At 38.8% G+C, this 17821-nt stretch overlaps 1 protein-coding gene across 1 annotated transcript in view; it reads right to left on the bottom strand.

Annotated features, from left to right (window-relative positions):
* TXLNG (taxilin gamma) overlaps nt 1-17821 on the bottom strand; it is a 44299-nt gene that overhangs the window by 13890 nt on the left and 12588 nt on the right. The window contains exons 2-5 of the mRNA XM_016133333.2: nt 9248-9551; nt 6474-6565; nt 1671-1841; nt 244-438 (exon numbers count right to left, since the gene is read on the bottom strand). Of these exons, the coding sequence (XP_015988819.1) occupies nt 244-438; nt 1671-1841; nt 6474-6565; nt 9248-9551 (762 nt within the window). The remainder of the gene's footprint in view (nt 1-243; nt 439-1670; nt 1842-6473; nt 6566-9247; nt 9552-17821) is intronic.

Genomic DNA, 17821 nt, shown 5'->3' with positions numbered 1-17821 from the left:
TAACATGTCTCCAAGGAATTGCCTCATGTACCCAAATCCACTGACTCCTGTGCCATCGAGTGACGGCCTGAACGGAGCGGCTTTCTGTTCATGTGGTGGCCCAGCCTTTCCTAACAAATGCCCACTTCCCACGACGCACGTACAGAGGTTCTAAAACACCCTGTGATGATAGTTTTACTTTAGTAGCGAATGGTGCAGAGTTCTAGCTAATAACAAGAAGCTGCAGAAGCAAAACGCCTTTACCTCCTCCCTCAGCGCGTACTGCTCAATGAGCTTCTTCAGCTTCTCCCCCAGTTCGATGTTTTCCTGGCGGAGTTTGGCGTTGTGCACGTCATGCTGCTCCAGCTGTGCCTGGATTTCATTTAAAGTAATCTGGAAGTGTGCAGTTGCTTCTTTACGTCTTTCTTCCTCCTCTCGTGCCTGCTGCATATTTTCTTCCTTATTATGAAAATAACTTGTTAATGGTATAGACAGACCTATGGATAAGATGCTCCTAAAAGAAGCTGCTGCTGCTGTGTGGGTTCGTTTACTGCTGCCCTGAAGTGTTGCTTCTGAACTATAATTCTTTCCCCTTGTTTATGACCAGAAGGCTCTCACTTAAAAGCAAGCGGCTTTTCCTCAGTAGATAGAAAAATCAGAGAGACGCAAACTGCCCTGCGGTAAAATAAGTGCTATGTGACCGTCTAAGTTCAATTCGGTGAAAGGCAGGAGCTTGTCCACTCAGCCAGCCCCTCCGGCTACGTTTCTAAACGCCCTCTTCGCTGGTGCCACGAGGCAGCATCTTAAGTCAGCCTCAAGGGAGAGATCCCTTCTTGCAACTTACTTGCTGGGTCGCACCTTCTACTTCCTGGAGGACAAGGGGACAAGTGGAATCTGTATCTTAAAAAGCCTACTTCCAACTCTTTTGCTGGCATACAAAAGTTAAAAGACTTTGATGCATCTAAAACAGTCATCAGTCCAGTCAAAAGTATTGATTTGCTATGGGGAAAAAAATACTACTTTAACATATAAATCCAAGGGTTCAAAGGCAAAGGAAAAACGATGGGCTCTCGCATCAGGTGACGACCCGTTTCCTGAGTGCTCCTATGTTCCAGGGCCCGGCACTTTGCTGGTGGGGCAGTCTGAGGACATCATAGCAGTCAGAATCAAACCGAAACTGCCCACGAGGATGGGCCTGCGCCCCGAGTCTCTGCCTTTTCCTTCTTTCCCTATTCATGTGCAAGTCCTCAGGAACTGGGTAGTTGTGGGGGCGGGGTTAGGGCAGCCTGGCAGGGCCAACGCTGATCAGCCAATGGCGCGGGGCGAGCTCAGCACGTGCCTTCCCTTCCCAGGCTCGTTCTGCCTCAAGTCTGTTCCCACTCACTTCTCATTCCATGTACGCTTCTCAGACATGTAATTAACCACATCAGTGCTCAGTAGAAAACTGGCAGCTCTGAGCTGCCTAAGCCGCGGCTCCAAGCAGGAGAGCTTGCTCTAAACATCAAATGTCATCTAGAGTCCCACGACCAAGTGTGAGGGGCGTTTAGCAGCAGCATGCCAAGCAAAACGGAAAACAAGGTGGTAGCTCTGTCTCCAAGTAGAGACAAGCACTTATTTTAAACAGGTACACGGTGATTACAAAACGAGGTGAGTCAGTACCCCCTGTAAAAGAGAGAGAAGAAACAACTAACCTTTAATGTCTTATTGTGACGCTGAAGTTCCCTGCAGAGGGACTCTAGTTTGCTTCTCGCCAGGATAGCCTTGCTGTGCTCACTCTGCAAGTGGACTTTCTCCTTCACGATCTGGGCTTGCTTCTTCTGCAGAATCTTCATTTGCTTCTGAACATTCCTGCTCTCCTCCAGCTAAAATCAATAAGCACTTTACATTCAGGAAGCACACTGAAAACCTCTGAGTTACGGCTGGAAGAATCACAGTAGGAGCTATGGAACACACTGTCAATAACCAAATACAGCGCAAGATTTTAGTTTCAATAGTTTCATGCCATTCTACTCTGCCAACCTTTTCTTTTCCAGCTGTAATAGGAAAGCAAAAAAAAAAAAAAAAACAGTAGGAAAACAATCTTAATCTCTTTTCTTATTAAAAACAACAAAAAAGATGCTTTCACAAAACTATTTAGAAATCAACACTATCGAGTGTTACTTTTCTGAATACAACACAGGCTGCTTTAATGAAACAGTCCTCCGAATCAGAACTTCATAATCAGTGCTCAGGGTTTTTTCGAGGGAGAAGGGAATCACTGCAAGTTTACGTTTGGAGCAAAAGAGTCTAATTCAAGGTTTAATCGACACCAACGGATTGGCAGCCTTATGGACCTTTTACTGACGGAAATGATGCTGAGTCACAATTTTAAGAGCAAGAGTGACACCTCGTGGCCTATCAAAACATACCAAGCTTCCTTACAGGCAGCTTTTAAAAAAAAAATGCCTTTATTTTACTTTTTTTGCTTGGTTCCTTCATTTGTTGCTTTCTGTTTTATATCCTACATGAGTAAAATCATGATTCTTTTCCTTTTCTATCTGACTTATTTCACTTAGCGTGATACTGTCAAGATCCCTCCATGTTGTCACAAATGGCAGTATTTCACCCTTTCTTATGGCTGAGTAGCATTCCATTGTATATATCCACGTACTACATCTTGAATTAATTTTGTTTCCGTATAATACTTTGCTCAGTAATCTTACTATGGGCCACGGGATGCAGCACAGTTCCAAGAGGCTGCTGGTTCTGTGCGCACTGTCTCTAATGCCTGAAGTCCCAGCCCTCCCAACTCGAGGTAACCACAACCCTAAATCCTGGGGTTCACTGCTCCTTCGCTCCCTTCATCTCATATCATCCGTGTGTGGTCCTAAAAGAAACCATTTTGGTTTTTGTTGTTTTGACTTCGCTGTGGCTAGTGCAACCAAGGAATGGAACTTTTTATTTTCTTTAAATTAATTTAAGCTTAAGCAGCCACATGTGGCTAATAGCTATTTTAGACAGCAAAGCTGGAACTCATACCACTAGGACTCATTCAGATTGTTCGCATGTAGCTATAGATCAGGGGATAGCAAACTTTTTCTGTAAAAGGGCAGAAAAGTAAATATTTTAGACTTTGCAGGCTATATATGGTATCTGTTGTGTCATCTTCTTTTAAATAACCCTTTAAAATTGTTAAAACCATTCTTAGCTTGTGGGCAGTACAAAAACAGGCCTCTCTGCACTTGGTCCACAGGTTGTATAATATTCCACTTTTTGAAAAACATACTGCACACTTTATTGATCCATTCTCTTGTCAATGGGCATTTGGGTTGTTTCCAGGTTTTATTATTCACAATAGCATGAACATTTTCACATGTTTCCTTGTACACACATGCGAGAATTTCTCTTGGGTGCAAACCCAGAAGTGGAGTCGCCAGGCAGTGATTTCTCTATGTTCTATTTCACATGACAATGCCAAGCTATTTTCCGGAGCAGCTGGCAAATTTCTTCTCCTGTTAACAATCTATAAAAGAGCATGTAGATGCAAATCCTCTCCAAAACAGTACGATCGGAATTCTTAATTTATGCTGCTACAATGGCCAAAAAATGGCATCTCATTGTGGTCCTGATGTGCATTTCCCTGATCAGTAATAAGTTTAAACATCTCTTGTGTGTTTATGTACCTTTATGTTAAGGTATCTGTTATGTTTTTCCACTATGGTGAAATAGCTCTTACGTGTTTCTTTTCTAGTTTTCCACTGGGTTATAAACCTTTTCGTATTTATCTGCAGGTGTTCCTTACATATTGATACTAAATCTTCTGTTGATTATATCTATTGGAAATATGTTCTCCCGAGTTTGTAATGTGTCTTCTCACTTTCTTTGAAGTGTTTTGATGAACAGAAAGTCTTAATTTCAATATAGCCAATTTTTGCAATTTTTCCAATAGTGCTTTTTGTTCTAAGAAATCCTTCTCTTAATCCCTTTGAAAAAAATATTCACCTATTAATATATCTAAATAAATCTAATTGATAGCTAAAAATTGTGAAGCTTCATTTTTGATATTTAAGTCTTTAATTCCTTTGAAATTGATCAATCCTTGTGTATGACATGTAAGGATCAAATTTTTTTTCCATGAGGATATCCACTTTTTAAGATCCTTTCATTTCATGAGGATAGAAATTCTCCTCGAAATGCACCTTTAGAGTCCATGAAATACTGCAGCCTGTGGTCCATAATAAGATTACTTTGCAAAGTATTATACAGAAACAAAATTAATTTGAGACACAGTACATGGATATACACAATGGAATACTAGTCAGCTATTAAAAAAAAAAAGCCCAAGTGGTTTTTTTTTTTTTTTCTCATTGAATAAGTCTAATCTAAAACTTTATAGAAAGAGCCAATAGCCAAGATACTTCTGATGAAAAGGGTAAGAAGGAAGATATACCTACCTGAGCAGATACCAAGATTTCTTATTAGCTGGATTAATCTACACGAACTAAGGAATGGGGAAGAACAGCACTATAGTGCACTTAAGGACCATGTTACAGGCCTAACGCTAGCCACACCTAGCAACTGAAATGCGACAATGTCATGTACCCATGTTAACTGGTGAATGGGGCCGCCATAAGGTCTCCCAGACACACAATCCCTATGACAGTGCGGTGTACTACTCCACCAGGAATTTTCTACGTGTCCGTGCAACAAGAATTAGTAACGTCAAAAGATGCTGTCACAAAAAGGGCAGAGGACAGAGATGGCAAAAGGAACGTTGTCTGAATAATCCTTGGGAAAAGGCTATTACTCCCTTGATGGTCTCACTGCCATATAACCGGTATTTTTCTCAAAAAGTTTTTCAAGAAATCAAGCTTTATAGGTGGATGGCCAGGGGAGGGATGGAGCAATTAGGGGAATCGTTTTATGAACTATATAGATGTCTAACCAATGTGCTGTATACTTGTAACTAATTTAAATAAATATTTTTAAAAAGAAATCAAGCTTTAGAACGTTTTCTGAAAATGTATTCCTCCTTCATATGTTCAGCACAAATCTAAATCAGAGAGGTTACTCACTAGACAAGCCTTCGATGTGTCACATCCTAAGATGGATTTAGTGATTATCACTGGTACTTAAACACACGCATGCACCACAGACAAAAACTCCCTAGACCCTTGCTACTCAAAGTGTAATCCAAAAGCAGACAGACAGTATCCTCATCATCTCATCACCACCTGGGAGCTTGTTAAAATGCAGACTCTCAGGCCCCAACCCAGACCTGGTGAACCAGAACGTGCCTTTTAAGTCCCAGTGATCTGTGTGAGTCTGAGGCGGCCTGCCCTCGGTGACTATTTGCCCTTTCTCCTCCTAATCCTTCATAGTCAGAAAGCTAACCCTCTACAGTGCGCTTCTGTTCTCTCTTTTACTCTTTTCTCCATTTTTTTCCCTTTTTGTTCTTGTCTTCTTTTTCCACCATGTCTCACGATTCTCCTCACGTGGATGGAACGAATAGGGACTGTCTTCTAGAGCCAATGGAAGTGTTCTTTTCCTGAAGCCGCCAGTCTGACCACACTGTGTTTTCTGCCACTTTTGTATGTGTCCTAGGCCATCTTCACTGATGCACAGGGTTTCCTGCTGCTCCGAAGGGAAGATGCCTGACTGCTGACTGCCAGTTATGTGTGGGCATACACAGACCCTTCTACAAGCTGAAGGAAAGTAACTGTAATTCTTTGGGTAATAAACAGAATCCATTTTTAGAGCTGGTCACTGGCAAAAAGTAGTGTTTATGACATGCTTTAACAAGAGATGAAAATGCATATACATTGTCAATGATAATTCACATAATAAGCATCACAAGACACTAATTTGAACATTTATATTAAAATTCTAAAAGTTTCCCATGGCTCTAAATTCAAGGGTTCTACGACTTTCCCATTCTTTGGCTTAAATGGCAGTTTCTATGTTGAGACAGCTTTCTTAATTTTAAAGAGAGAATTAATACTACTTGAAATAACAAGCCAAAAAAAATGAGGTCAATTTGTGTGCAAGATGGAAAAAGTAACGTCTGGCACATAGCAGATACTAAATAAAAATTTCCTGAGTCTTGGTATTGTTTTAGTAGGCTATTTCACCTAACTCACAATTTCAATCACAAAGGCTACAGCCTTTAGCTCTTGAATTCCCTTGGAGAAATATATGGGAACCACTACACCCCAAATGACTTAAAGCATCGTAATACGTGAATGAAAACACTGACTTAGAATTACTCCGAGACTGAGTTTTACAAAATCTATGCCACAGCTTAGCATTATACTGTTCTCTCTGTATCACCTTATAAAATGTCATACAAGCAACAAAAAAGCAAAGAAACTGGATTCTCTTCTTCAATTTTCTAATAAAATATAATTTTACATTTAAAGCTACACCAAAATCATACCTTAAAATGCTTATCAAGCACATACACATTTTGCTATATTTCATATGGATCTCACTCAGTCCCTTGATTTAATACTCACGAGATCGGCATATTTCTTACAGAGAGCTGCCAGCTTCTCTTCTGGAGTTGAAAGGGTGTTTAGCGCTTGCATCAATAATAAAACTTCTTTTCCTGATGATGAACAAGATAAGAAATAAGTCCTGGAAGAAGAATGAGATCGATCTAACCTGGAAATTCTACATAAGACTTCCTATGTTCTGAAATCCAGAGTAAAATGATTTATGCCTATAACTAGAAATAAGTGGTTTACCGCGTAAGTAAGAGAGCCATTTTTAAATTCGGGATTAGCAGGCACCCCTCCCACCCCACCTCCACCCCAAATTTCTTTACTCACTAAGACTGCTAGCTATTTGTAAGAACTCTTGCTTAAGCACTGATGTCCAAGTTAAGACAAAGGGCAAGTTACAAAGGGCGGAACATTTTTAAAAGCTTCCTGTGAACCAAATACCAACAAAGAAGCAAGTTCAAAGGGAATTTCGGTGGGTACTCTGCATAAGATGCACAAGATCACGTGTGACCCATTATCTTTTCCTAGGAGCAACTTAAATAATTTCTGATGATTTAGTCAGTGTACTCTATGTGTTAACCGAGTTCGGTGTAAATAAAAAAGATATCAGGATCGCTCTTCCCTCAGGGAAAAGAGCTTAAAAACAATATTTGAAGACGTTGGCAGGGAGAAAGCAAGTGGCTGCGAGAGGAGGGGATAAGCGGTGTTTCAAAATAAGTGGTCGCGCTTAATTATTTTTTTTTAATTATTTTTTATTTTCTCTAGACTTTTTCTTTTTTTTTAAGGCGAGGCAACCCTTGGTTGACCTCAGATTGCAAGGACCTTGTCAATTTACAATCCCTTATTTTTTATTTTTTACGCCTATAGAACCTGGTCTTCCTAGGTAGTAATGTTTTATTCCTTAAGCTGGGTGGTAGGTATCATTTTTATTTTTTAGAATGTCCACTCACATGTAGGCTATTTCATTTTCAAATATATTAAAATGACTTTGGTATATGATATACAAACTGCTATGAGGAAAAAAGGCTGACTTCAAAATAGAATATTTTTCTATCTACATAAAATTTTAGTAACAAAACCTTTTCTCATTCAGCCTAAGGCCAATAAGAATTTTAAGAGATGACTGAACATGATTACTGACTATAATTGGAAATAAATGTAATGCAACTTAAAATTTTTATGATTTTTAAACTCACACTCACTGGGGTTTTTTTGATATACAATTCACATACCATAAAATTCACCCTTTCACTGGTAATGAGTCTCACCTACTGAGCTGTTCCTTTCCCATCAATGACAGAAGGAATGTTTTGAGGACTGTGTACAAGTCTGATTACCGCCTTGTACAGAACGAATGCATGGAGAGGGGTGGGAATCCCTGTCCTTCATCGGTAAACTCTAATAAGGAGAAAAATTATGTTTGTGATACCAAAGTTGAACTTACATGTTCTTCTAATAAGGAGAAAAATTATGTTTGTGATACCAAAGTTGAACTTACATGTTCTACTATCAACATTTTACTGTGAATGAAATAAAGCCAATGCTAATCAATTTTTTTTTTAATTCACCTTTTTAAAGTATACAATTGAGTCTATCCACGAAGTTGGGCAACCACATCACCACTGTTGAACTTTAGAACATTTTCATCACCCCAAAAACATACCCCATGCCCAACAGCAGTCACTCCCCACTGCTCCTTCCTCCAGGCAACCGCTATTCTAACTATGTCTCCATGGATCTGCCAATTCCAAACGTTCCACATAAAATGGAATCGTATAATACATGGCCTTTTGTGTCTGGTCTCTTTCGCTTAGCCTAATTTTTTTGAGGTTCATTCACATTAGCTGTATCAGTACTACATTCCTTTTTGTGAATAGCTGAATCACATTCCACTGTACGAATATACTATGTTTTCTTATTCATTCATCAGTTGATGGATAACTCGTTTCGACTTTCTGGCTGTGAGAATAATGCTGCCATGAACACTGGTGTATATGGTTTTGCATGGAGACGTGTCGTGAATCTTCTTGGGCACATACCTAGAGGTAGAATGGCTGGGTCGCATGATAATGTTATGTGTAACTTTGTAAAACTCCATCTGTTTTTACACATATAACTGGGGCTGCTGACTTTGAAGAAATTTGTCTTGTTTGTAAGAAATTACAATTATTTTTTGTATTTCTATATATTTTTAAGTTTCCCAAGGTAGCATATAGAAACCATTCAAATCAAGCACTGTTAATCTTAGGCATAATAAGTATAAAGCCTTGGGGGCAACCAGTAAGGCTACAATAAAAGGGGACTGAGATGTCATAATGAGAGTCGACATGTCACATTCTTAGTCCAAAATCTCAAACACAACAGGAGAAATAAAAAAGACCCTGGAAAGCCAGTCTTAACCCACTTTCTGACCTAGAGATGACACTATGTTGTCTCTCAAGTTTTCTGACTAGTTTTTAAATAAAGAGATCAAATATAGTTTTCACAGTAAATGTTGGTCGGATTATATTAAAGATACAAATAAGGCACGTCCAGTTTACTTCTGCCAAGTCGGTCCGAAATTTTTTCACGGAAGCCAATTGTTGATTATTTAGAGAGAACTTTGTACTCTGCTATCTTCGCCTCCTGCACGTGCCTGCAGCCGACAGGCCGACTGAGCCACTAAAGAGAACAGATGTAGTAGCTAAACAACACCGACCTCAACGCTGGCCGCGTTCATAACCACCGGCGCAAGAGTGTAAGTAAATGACAGCGTGCAAATGTGCAACCACCGCGCAGACTGTTACCTAGGGTTTTGTCTTTGTTCCTGCCGCACTCGGGATCCTGCTGACTGCCAGGGGGGTCTGTTCGAGCTTCGCGCCCAGGAATTTCCTCTCTTGACTCTTGTGTGCAGTACGCTGGATTCACCAAACTCCTGCTTTTTGTTATAAAGTCACTGCCTTCATCCTCTTCCAGTGAATGCTTGATACTTGTGCCACCACAATGCGAGTCTTGATGTTGAAGAATGTCATTCGATTGAGAATTATGTAACACATCTGCTTTCACCCCAAGCCCACACATTCCAGCTTCTTCCATTGTGCCAATCACACACTAGAGGAAAGGGAAGAGAAAAAAGATGGAAAAGGGGTTTAAATCAAATGTAATCGATATCTACAACCAATGGCACACCACACATTGACAGTTTTTTCTTAGTGGTTTGTAGTTCCTAAGTTTCTCTGAGTGGTACCTAACTGTAAAGTATAAGAAAATTCAAGTTAAAACAAATCACACAATTAACTGGTACCAAAGGAAGCAAGAAATGCCATTTATTTGTAAATCTAAACTTATTTCTCTATAAAAACTCACCAGTAATTAGCATCTTAACAGATGTGAAATTATCCCAAGGTAATGAACATTAATTGTTCTGCTCTGGATGGTGGTGATCACTTTGTGGTGTAAACTGATGTTGACTTATATAATTTGTACACCTGAAACTTACAAAATGTTATATATCGATTTTTACCTCAATTAAAAAAAATCATTCTGGTCTTGTCTTCAAGGGGATGGTGTAATAAGATGGTTCACCAGCTATCCAGCAAACGTCCGTGCTCTCTCAATGTCCCGTGGAGCTGGCACGGCCAGACAAGTGCTCAGCCAGGGACTCCATCTCCCAGCCACTTACATCTAGTAGGAGTCCCATGTGAAGTTCCCACCAGCAGAACGTGAGCCCAGGTGGTTACTGTCCCTCCTGCAACAAGACTTTTACCCTTAGAAGTACACATTCTCTCTCCACCACCTCTTCCCCCATTCTGGCTGAATGCAGAAGTCTCTAAGACCCTGAGATGAAAGCAGCCTGGATCCCTAAATCCCACAGACATACAAGGACGGTCACGCTCTTACAAAGAACACACCTGCCACTATTATTATTAAACTACAAAGTTTCATGGATGAACCTCGAAATCGGTATGCTGTGTGAAAGAAGCCAGACACAAAAAGCCACACATTGGCCACAACAAAACCACTAATAGAGGAGCAAGAAAATAAATTTCTCTCATGTTAAGCCACAGAAATTTTGAGACTAATGTTTTAAGCAGCTATCCTACCCTAACTAGTACAAATGGTAGGGATGGGACACATGGCTTTATTCTAGTATTTTATCCTCAAATCAGTAATTTTACCTTATTCTCTCTTCCATGTTGTTAACCCATTTGTTTTCCCCTCCTTGTTAACACTGTTTGATCATATGATGTGGCACAAAGTTTTGTACATTTCTTCTCTGTATGAAAAAGGGTTTCTTCCTGTTTTGAATAATACAGTTGAGGGGGGAGGTGTCTGATATTTTTCTTTTAAACCTAGTGGACAAAAGCTACTTTCCAAAGTTGATGAGAGAACAAAGATTTCAAATTACAATATCCAATTGAAGAACTAAAAATAATTTAAAGTATCAAAGCAGGAGATGAACAGGTTAAGGGAATTAAATCCTTACCTTTTAGTCTAAGGTTGATAAATCAAGTACTGTGCTTTTGAAAGAACGAGTTGGTACAGCTACTCTGAAAACCTCTTTGGCAATATGGATGCCTTCCAACCTAGTTAATTCTAGCCCTGGGATTTTACCCAAGTGTGTACATATGTGCAGTCGAAGGACAAGAATGTCTAGAGCAGGGTATTAGTAATTGCCCCAAAATGAAATCTACTCAAATTTCTATCAAGAGAAGAGCGGATACATTGTAATATGTCCATACCATCCAGAAATGAGAATGAACTACTACTGGATACAGCAACACAGATGAGTCTCACGGATAGAATGTAAGGAAGGTGCCAGAAGAACACAGACTTTAGGAAACCATTTATACATAAAGTTTGAAAATAGGCAAAGCTAATCCCTAGTGCTGGAAATCAGGATGGTGGTTACTGCTGAGGGTAAGGGCCTTCTGGCGTGCTTAGAAATATTCTGTCTTAATCTAGATGGGGCAGCACAGATGCCCACTTTGTGAAAGTCCATTAAACCCTAAATATCTATGCTTTGGATACCTTCTGAATGTATGTTTTACTTTGATAAGGTTTATTTTAAAAGCTGTTAATCTATATACTATTCAAAAGTTATCAAGAACCAAAACAATTATTTTCCTCTGGGGAAAGAGATTAGCGATGTGTTGCTTTTCATGATACTTTAAAAATCAAAATAATGTACATGTAATACTTTTCTTTTTTTTTCAAAGTAATGCATTAAGGGGAAATGGGTTGTCCATTTTCGGGGTTACAGTTTGATGTCACACTCTAAGCCTAATTCAGATTTTAGGAACTTACAGAGTAATACTGAAGGACTCTTAAAATTCTCCCAAAAAATTTTAAAATTCACTCTCATATGTAATATAGTCCATTGAGCGGTATTCCTTAAGTATAATCCACAGATATTAAGTTTGTTTAAAAATTAATGATGAAGTTTTAGGAAATGTTCTTTGTTAAATTTGATTAGTGCAGAAACTTCTTAAAGCTATTAATACACCCAAATAACACACTACAGAAGTATTAATAGCAAACTATATGCAAAATGATTATTCTAACGTGACATTATGCATGACTACTAGTTCCACCTCCACTTTATATCAAATATTAAACTGCCATCTACTAGTTGGGCACATAGACAATGTTAACAGAGCCCCTTTTTAAAAAAGCAATAGAGAAAAAAAAATGAGTACTATTAATCACATCTTCGCCAATTTTTAAAAAATAAATTTCAAACCTATTCCCTGAAAACCATTAGTATTAAGAATAGGGCTACAAAACCACAATGATGGCTTTAAATATTGATGAAAGTCTGTTAAAAGATAATTAAAATGAAGTTTATCTCTAACACATAACAGGATTTCTCAGAAATGTGATGATAATAAAATCCACACAGTACCAGAAAGTGTGGTGTCAAGCCCTATCAAAATATAATGAGCAAGCAATTTTTTTGGAAGATGGAACGCATAAATAATTTTCACCGAGGAAAACCTGAGGCCTCTCCCAGAGTTAATTTTACGAAAAAAGCTACGAGAGTAATGAGCTGGTTAATTTGTAGTTTTTCAGTTCTGTTAGTAATTTTTATAACACCTTTATTGAGATGTAATTCAGATACAATTCACCATTTTGAAATGTACAATTCACTAGTTTTTAGTGTATTCACAGAGTTGTGCAACCAGCACCAGAATCAACTTTAGAACAAACTCAGTACTCTCTAGCTATAAACCCCTAATTCTCCCATTATCCCCAGCCCTAGGCAACTAGTGTACTTTGTCTCTGTAGACGTGGCTATTCTGGACATTTCATATAAGAGGAATCATGCTATATGTGGCCTTTTGTGTCTGGCTTTTCACACAGCATGACTTCGAGGTTCACCCACGAAACCTTGTAGCTGTAGCATGTATCACATATTCCATTTATTTTCATTGCTAAATACTACTCTGCTGTACGCGTAGAGTGCATTTTATTTATCCATTCCTCAGTTATGCACAGGTGGATTAATTCCAACTTTTAGCTATCATGAATAATTCTGTTATGAACATTAATGTACAATAAGTCTTTGTGTGGACATATGTTTACATTTCTCCAGGGTACAAACCTAAGAGTGGAACCACTGGGTCATACGGTCACTCTGTATTTTAACCTTTTGAGGATATGCCTGCCACACTGGTTTTCAAGTGGGTACACCATTCTGCATTCCCACCAGCAGTGTATGGGGATTCCGATTTCTCCACATCGACGCTGCCCTTTTGATTACAGCCATCCTAGCCGGCGTGAAGGTATCTCGTCTAATGCCTAATAATGTTGAGAATCTTTTCACATGCTTATTGGCCATTATATAACTCCTCTGGAGGAATGTCTATTCAGATCCTTTGTCTCTTTTTTTAATTGAGTGATCTGTTATTTTATGATTGAGTTCTAAGAGTTCTTTATATATACTACATACAAGTCCCTTATCATATATGTAGTTCGCAAATATTTTCTTATTACTGTTCCTTATTCTCTCAATTTGAGAGAAAAGGCACAATATATTTATTTCAAAATGCCGTAGGAGAGTTAATTAAAAGTTACTCTGGCTTTTAGAGTAAAGGCATACAGGTCCAAACAATTACCACAGACAGAAAAGACAGTTTAAAGACTCTAGAAAAGCCAAAATGTTCACCCAACTTCAAATAATAGCTGGTGGTACTGAGCATAAATATATTAAGCTAATCCGTACCGTGCGCGACCATCACAGTTCATGCCGTCCTAATTTTATTTCATCATTCTCCATTTTTAGTTAATATTTTTTATTTTGTCTTTCCAGACACCCCTTTCACTACTAAACTCCTGTCACATATACTGCCACTTATTTGGTATGCACATCCTCCTAGACAGCAATAGTTTATGCATGAAATTTACTCAAATGCCAGCCAGTTGATGGAGGACACGAAGAACCAAAACGGCAGCTGACCACAAGCCATGGAAAGTACCTAAGTGTTATTACGCAAGTTAGAGAAAAATGCCACTTATTATTTTATCATTAGACAAGCAAGACATTATGTTTCCCTTCTCTCACATGCAACTAATTTTGATGTATTTTTCACATTTGCTAATGAAAGACTTACTCCAGCTCTACAAAATCTTTTTGTTTATGAATAAGCCCAGTTCCAGCTGGGCTTGATTCAAGACCCCATCTACAAATACTCTTGAAATAGTAGGCCCTAATTTTTCTACTGTAAGGATTATTTGTTCAAGAACCTACTTGAGGCTCCGCATTGGGCTATCTGATATGAATCAAATTCTTAGGCCAGCAAGCTTATTTAAATTGTAAATGATTTCTCAGCCCTCGTCTCCTTAAGCAGAGAATTCTATATCATATGGATATAATTCTATCTCTACTCTGCCCTCTGATACCCATTCTGGAAGAGTTTTCTTGGATACAATCTCTTGTATAAATGCTAGCAGCAGCAGCTAACACCTTTTACAGCAAATAGTACACCCAGGCATTACTGTAAGTACTTTCCTGTATTAACTAATTTCATCCTCACGATGTCACAAGATAGGCATTATTATTGCCTCCATTTTACAGATGGGCAAACTATGGCATGGTAAGTTAAGTATCTTGCCTATGGTCATGGTTAGTAAATAACAGGGCAAAGATCTGAACCCTGGCAGTCTAGTCCCTGAGTCCACATTTGTAACCATAACCATATAGTGCTTCGTGACTGCTCTTTGCTAGACAAACACCGTGTCCTGGCCTGGCCATCTTACAAAAGTCTATTTAATAATAGGGAGAGATTCTCCCAAAATACTATGTATAAAAACAAATTACGAACAGTACGCATAACGCATCATATGTTTTATACACACACATATGTGGAAGTGTGTAAGTATGTAGGTATATACACACTCACACAAAGTGTTGGAAGGAAATACATCTAGATACTAATAATGGTTATTTTTAAATAGTATAATTATGGGTGGTGCTTCTTTTTGCTTCACTATGTTTTCTAGTGTCACTACAGTGAATTTTTATTGCTCCTGGAATTTAATGATTTAAAGAGTGCTAAAAGCTACAACCCAACAAAAATGGACCAATGATATGAAGGAAGAATTCACAGAAAGGAAATACGAGTGGCTTGTGAACATATGCTGAACTAACGATAAGAGAAATACAACTTAAAACTGGCAAATACCATTTTTCACATCAAAAACTCTGACCGCACTGTGTGGGAGAAGGTGTGGGGTCCTCTTCATCATTCCTGCTTGCGGGATAAATTAGTTTAACCACTAAAGAGTACAATTCAGGGCAGGGACTGTCTGGGAAGGGGCACGAGGGAACACTCTGGGGTGACAGGAATGCTCTATATCTTGATGAGGGTTTGGTTACAGAGAGCTTCATGCGTTTGTTAAAAGTCAGCACGTGCATACTTATTGCCATGGCTTCAGGGGGAAGGGACGGAGAGGTGGCGAGAGGAGTGAAAAGGCCAGTGTGATACACTGTTAACAGTAGAATCCAGGCAGTGGCTATATGGATGTTCGGTATCGCTTCTTTCAGCTTCATTGTATGTCTGAAATTTTTCATAATAATATGTTAGGAAAAAATCATCATGCCACAGATGGTTTGACCAGCAAATTCATTTCTTATCCATTTTTCTGTACTGATAAATACCCTAAATGTCAATCAACAACAAAATGGAAAAATTGTGGTATATCCACACAATGGATTACTACAGCATCTGTTAAGAAAGAATAAGGTGGTTGCATAATTACTGATCTGTAAGGATAGGCTGAAAAGGGAAAAAGAAGACTACCTTATAATATGCACTGTATGCCACGATTGGGTGTTTGTGGGAGGGGGTGTTGTATAAGAAATATACTAAAGGAGAGAAACTGGGTGCATGGGGCTGGAGGGGAAGGCCCCTGGGCTTTCGCAGCATGCCAGTCGTTACCTTTGAGTTAGGGACCATGAATAACCTTCATAAGTTTGTCGCTTTTTAAAATACCAAGATGAACGGAATTCTCTAATGTGGTACCTATCATTAGGAAAAACAAGAGGAGAAAACGTTTATTTAAAATCCAATCTCAAGCAAAAATGAAACAATAAGTAGTTCCGAGATGAATTTCTATTTGAACCTTTCCCTGAACAAAATCATAAAACAAAAGCTATCGCATTTTCATCTTGTCGATCAGTCTATAGTCACATGCAGCACATGTTAGCTCTTGTAGCTCGAAAGACACTAGAGAGAGCATGCCATCTGGCCCCATGGGCGTTTACGAGAACCCCAGGCCCCAGTAATACCACCCGCTCCCCAGCCCCATAAAAGGATTCATTTCTCCATCTTCCCTCCACTGTCTCAATACTTGGACCTAAGAAGACTCCTTCACTGAAGACAAGATGCCTTCAAAATGGGGAGTCACCAGTTTACCAACAATTAACTGTAGAAGCAAAGAATAACTATTATAGACATTTCTGTATTCATCTACTACTTGTAACAGCTTTTTGGATCAATACATTTGAAACTGAGACTGCATGGGAATTAAAAGCCAAAAAATAAATAAATAAATAAAAAGAAGTTTCTGTCCCTTCTACTCTGCGAATAAAAAGACAGATGAATAATTTTAAAGTTTAAAACTTTTACTTATGCTCTTTCAAATAGTGAAACTAAAGAATCATATTTCTTTGGCTTGTTTTGTTAAAAGAGCTTAAATGTTGTAATGGTTGTTCTTTTACTAAAACTGGTCTAAATAAAAAACAAAAAACCAACGCCTACATTCACTTCCTAATTATTTCAACTACCATCTGCTTAAATGAGCTAGAATGCCTTCAACATGTGCTGAGGGCAGCAATCACTCAGTTCTTGCCATCGGGGGCTGGGCTGGCCCTCTGGAGAAAGCAGGTGAGAAAGCTTGTCCACGTCTCTGCATTTCCCTGGGGAGAGAGCCTGAAGTGGCCTCCGGTCCCCAAAGAAACCTATCAAGTAGGTAAAGGGAAACTTTAGAATTTACAAGCCTTGTAACCCCATTTAACCTTTCCCATCCAAATGAGAAGTACATTTTACTGTTCCCAGATAAGGAAAAGGAGACAGTGGGGTGAAGTAATTTGCCCAAGATCAGTAAAGGGGACCAGAAAAATTCCAAGCCAGGTCTGTCAAACTCATGAGCCTATGTTCTCCCAACTGCACTGCTCCCCTCGCTTCATACGCATCAGCCTTGGAAGATGAAAGGTCAAAGGCAAATAGATCTCTCATGTAGCTACAAATAAATCAAAGTTAAACACCTAAAAATGCACGGCACGCTAGATAAACTAGTATGAAGTTAGAAAAACGCTGGAAAGAGCTGTAGAATTTTCAGCAGTAATTAACTCCAAGATTAGGGGAAGATTAATTTGGGGATACAGATATCTTTAAATAAATAATTTTAAGTGATCGTTTAAGGCATTAAGGTTTTTTTTTTTTTTTAACTTCTGTGCATCTTAGAATAAACTAAGTTATCTCTAAAAACCCCTTCAACCCTATTTCTAATAAGTTATCCTAAAAGTTGTCAGCTACCAAACAGGAACGTGAAGACAAGAGCACATGTTTGCCCAGCCCAAGTGTGGGCCAGTGAAGACAGAACGGTACGGGAAATACTGAAAGATGCCCAAGATTCCCCGTACTGCTCAGGGCACCAGCGACTGGCCTTATTTAGTTTAATACAAACCCTCCTAAACGTCTCCAGTGTTTTAATGGGCTTTTATATTTCCGAATACGAATTTTACAAACAAACCTATCATAAAATTTACATTTTCATGTGCTTTTATATTTTTTATCTTATTTTTTCATAGGGGGATGGAGGTGGTGGGAGGTACTTTTTAAATTAGAAAAGTGACTTAACCTTTATATGAGTCATTT

The sequence above is a fragment of the Rousettus aegyptiacus genome, unplaced genomic scaffold (genome assembly GCF_014176215.1).
Source record: "Rousettus aegyptiacus isolate mRouAeg1 unplaced genomic scaffold, mRouAeg1.p scaffold_m13_p_9, whole genome shotgun sequence".
NCBI classification, from domain to species: domain Eukaryota; kingdom Metazoa; phylum Chordata; class Mammalia; order Chiroptera; family Pteropodidae; genus Rousettus; species Rousettus aegyptiacus.
This window is presented reverse-complemented; position numbering and strand designations above follow the sequence as displayed.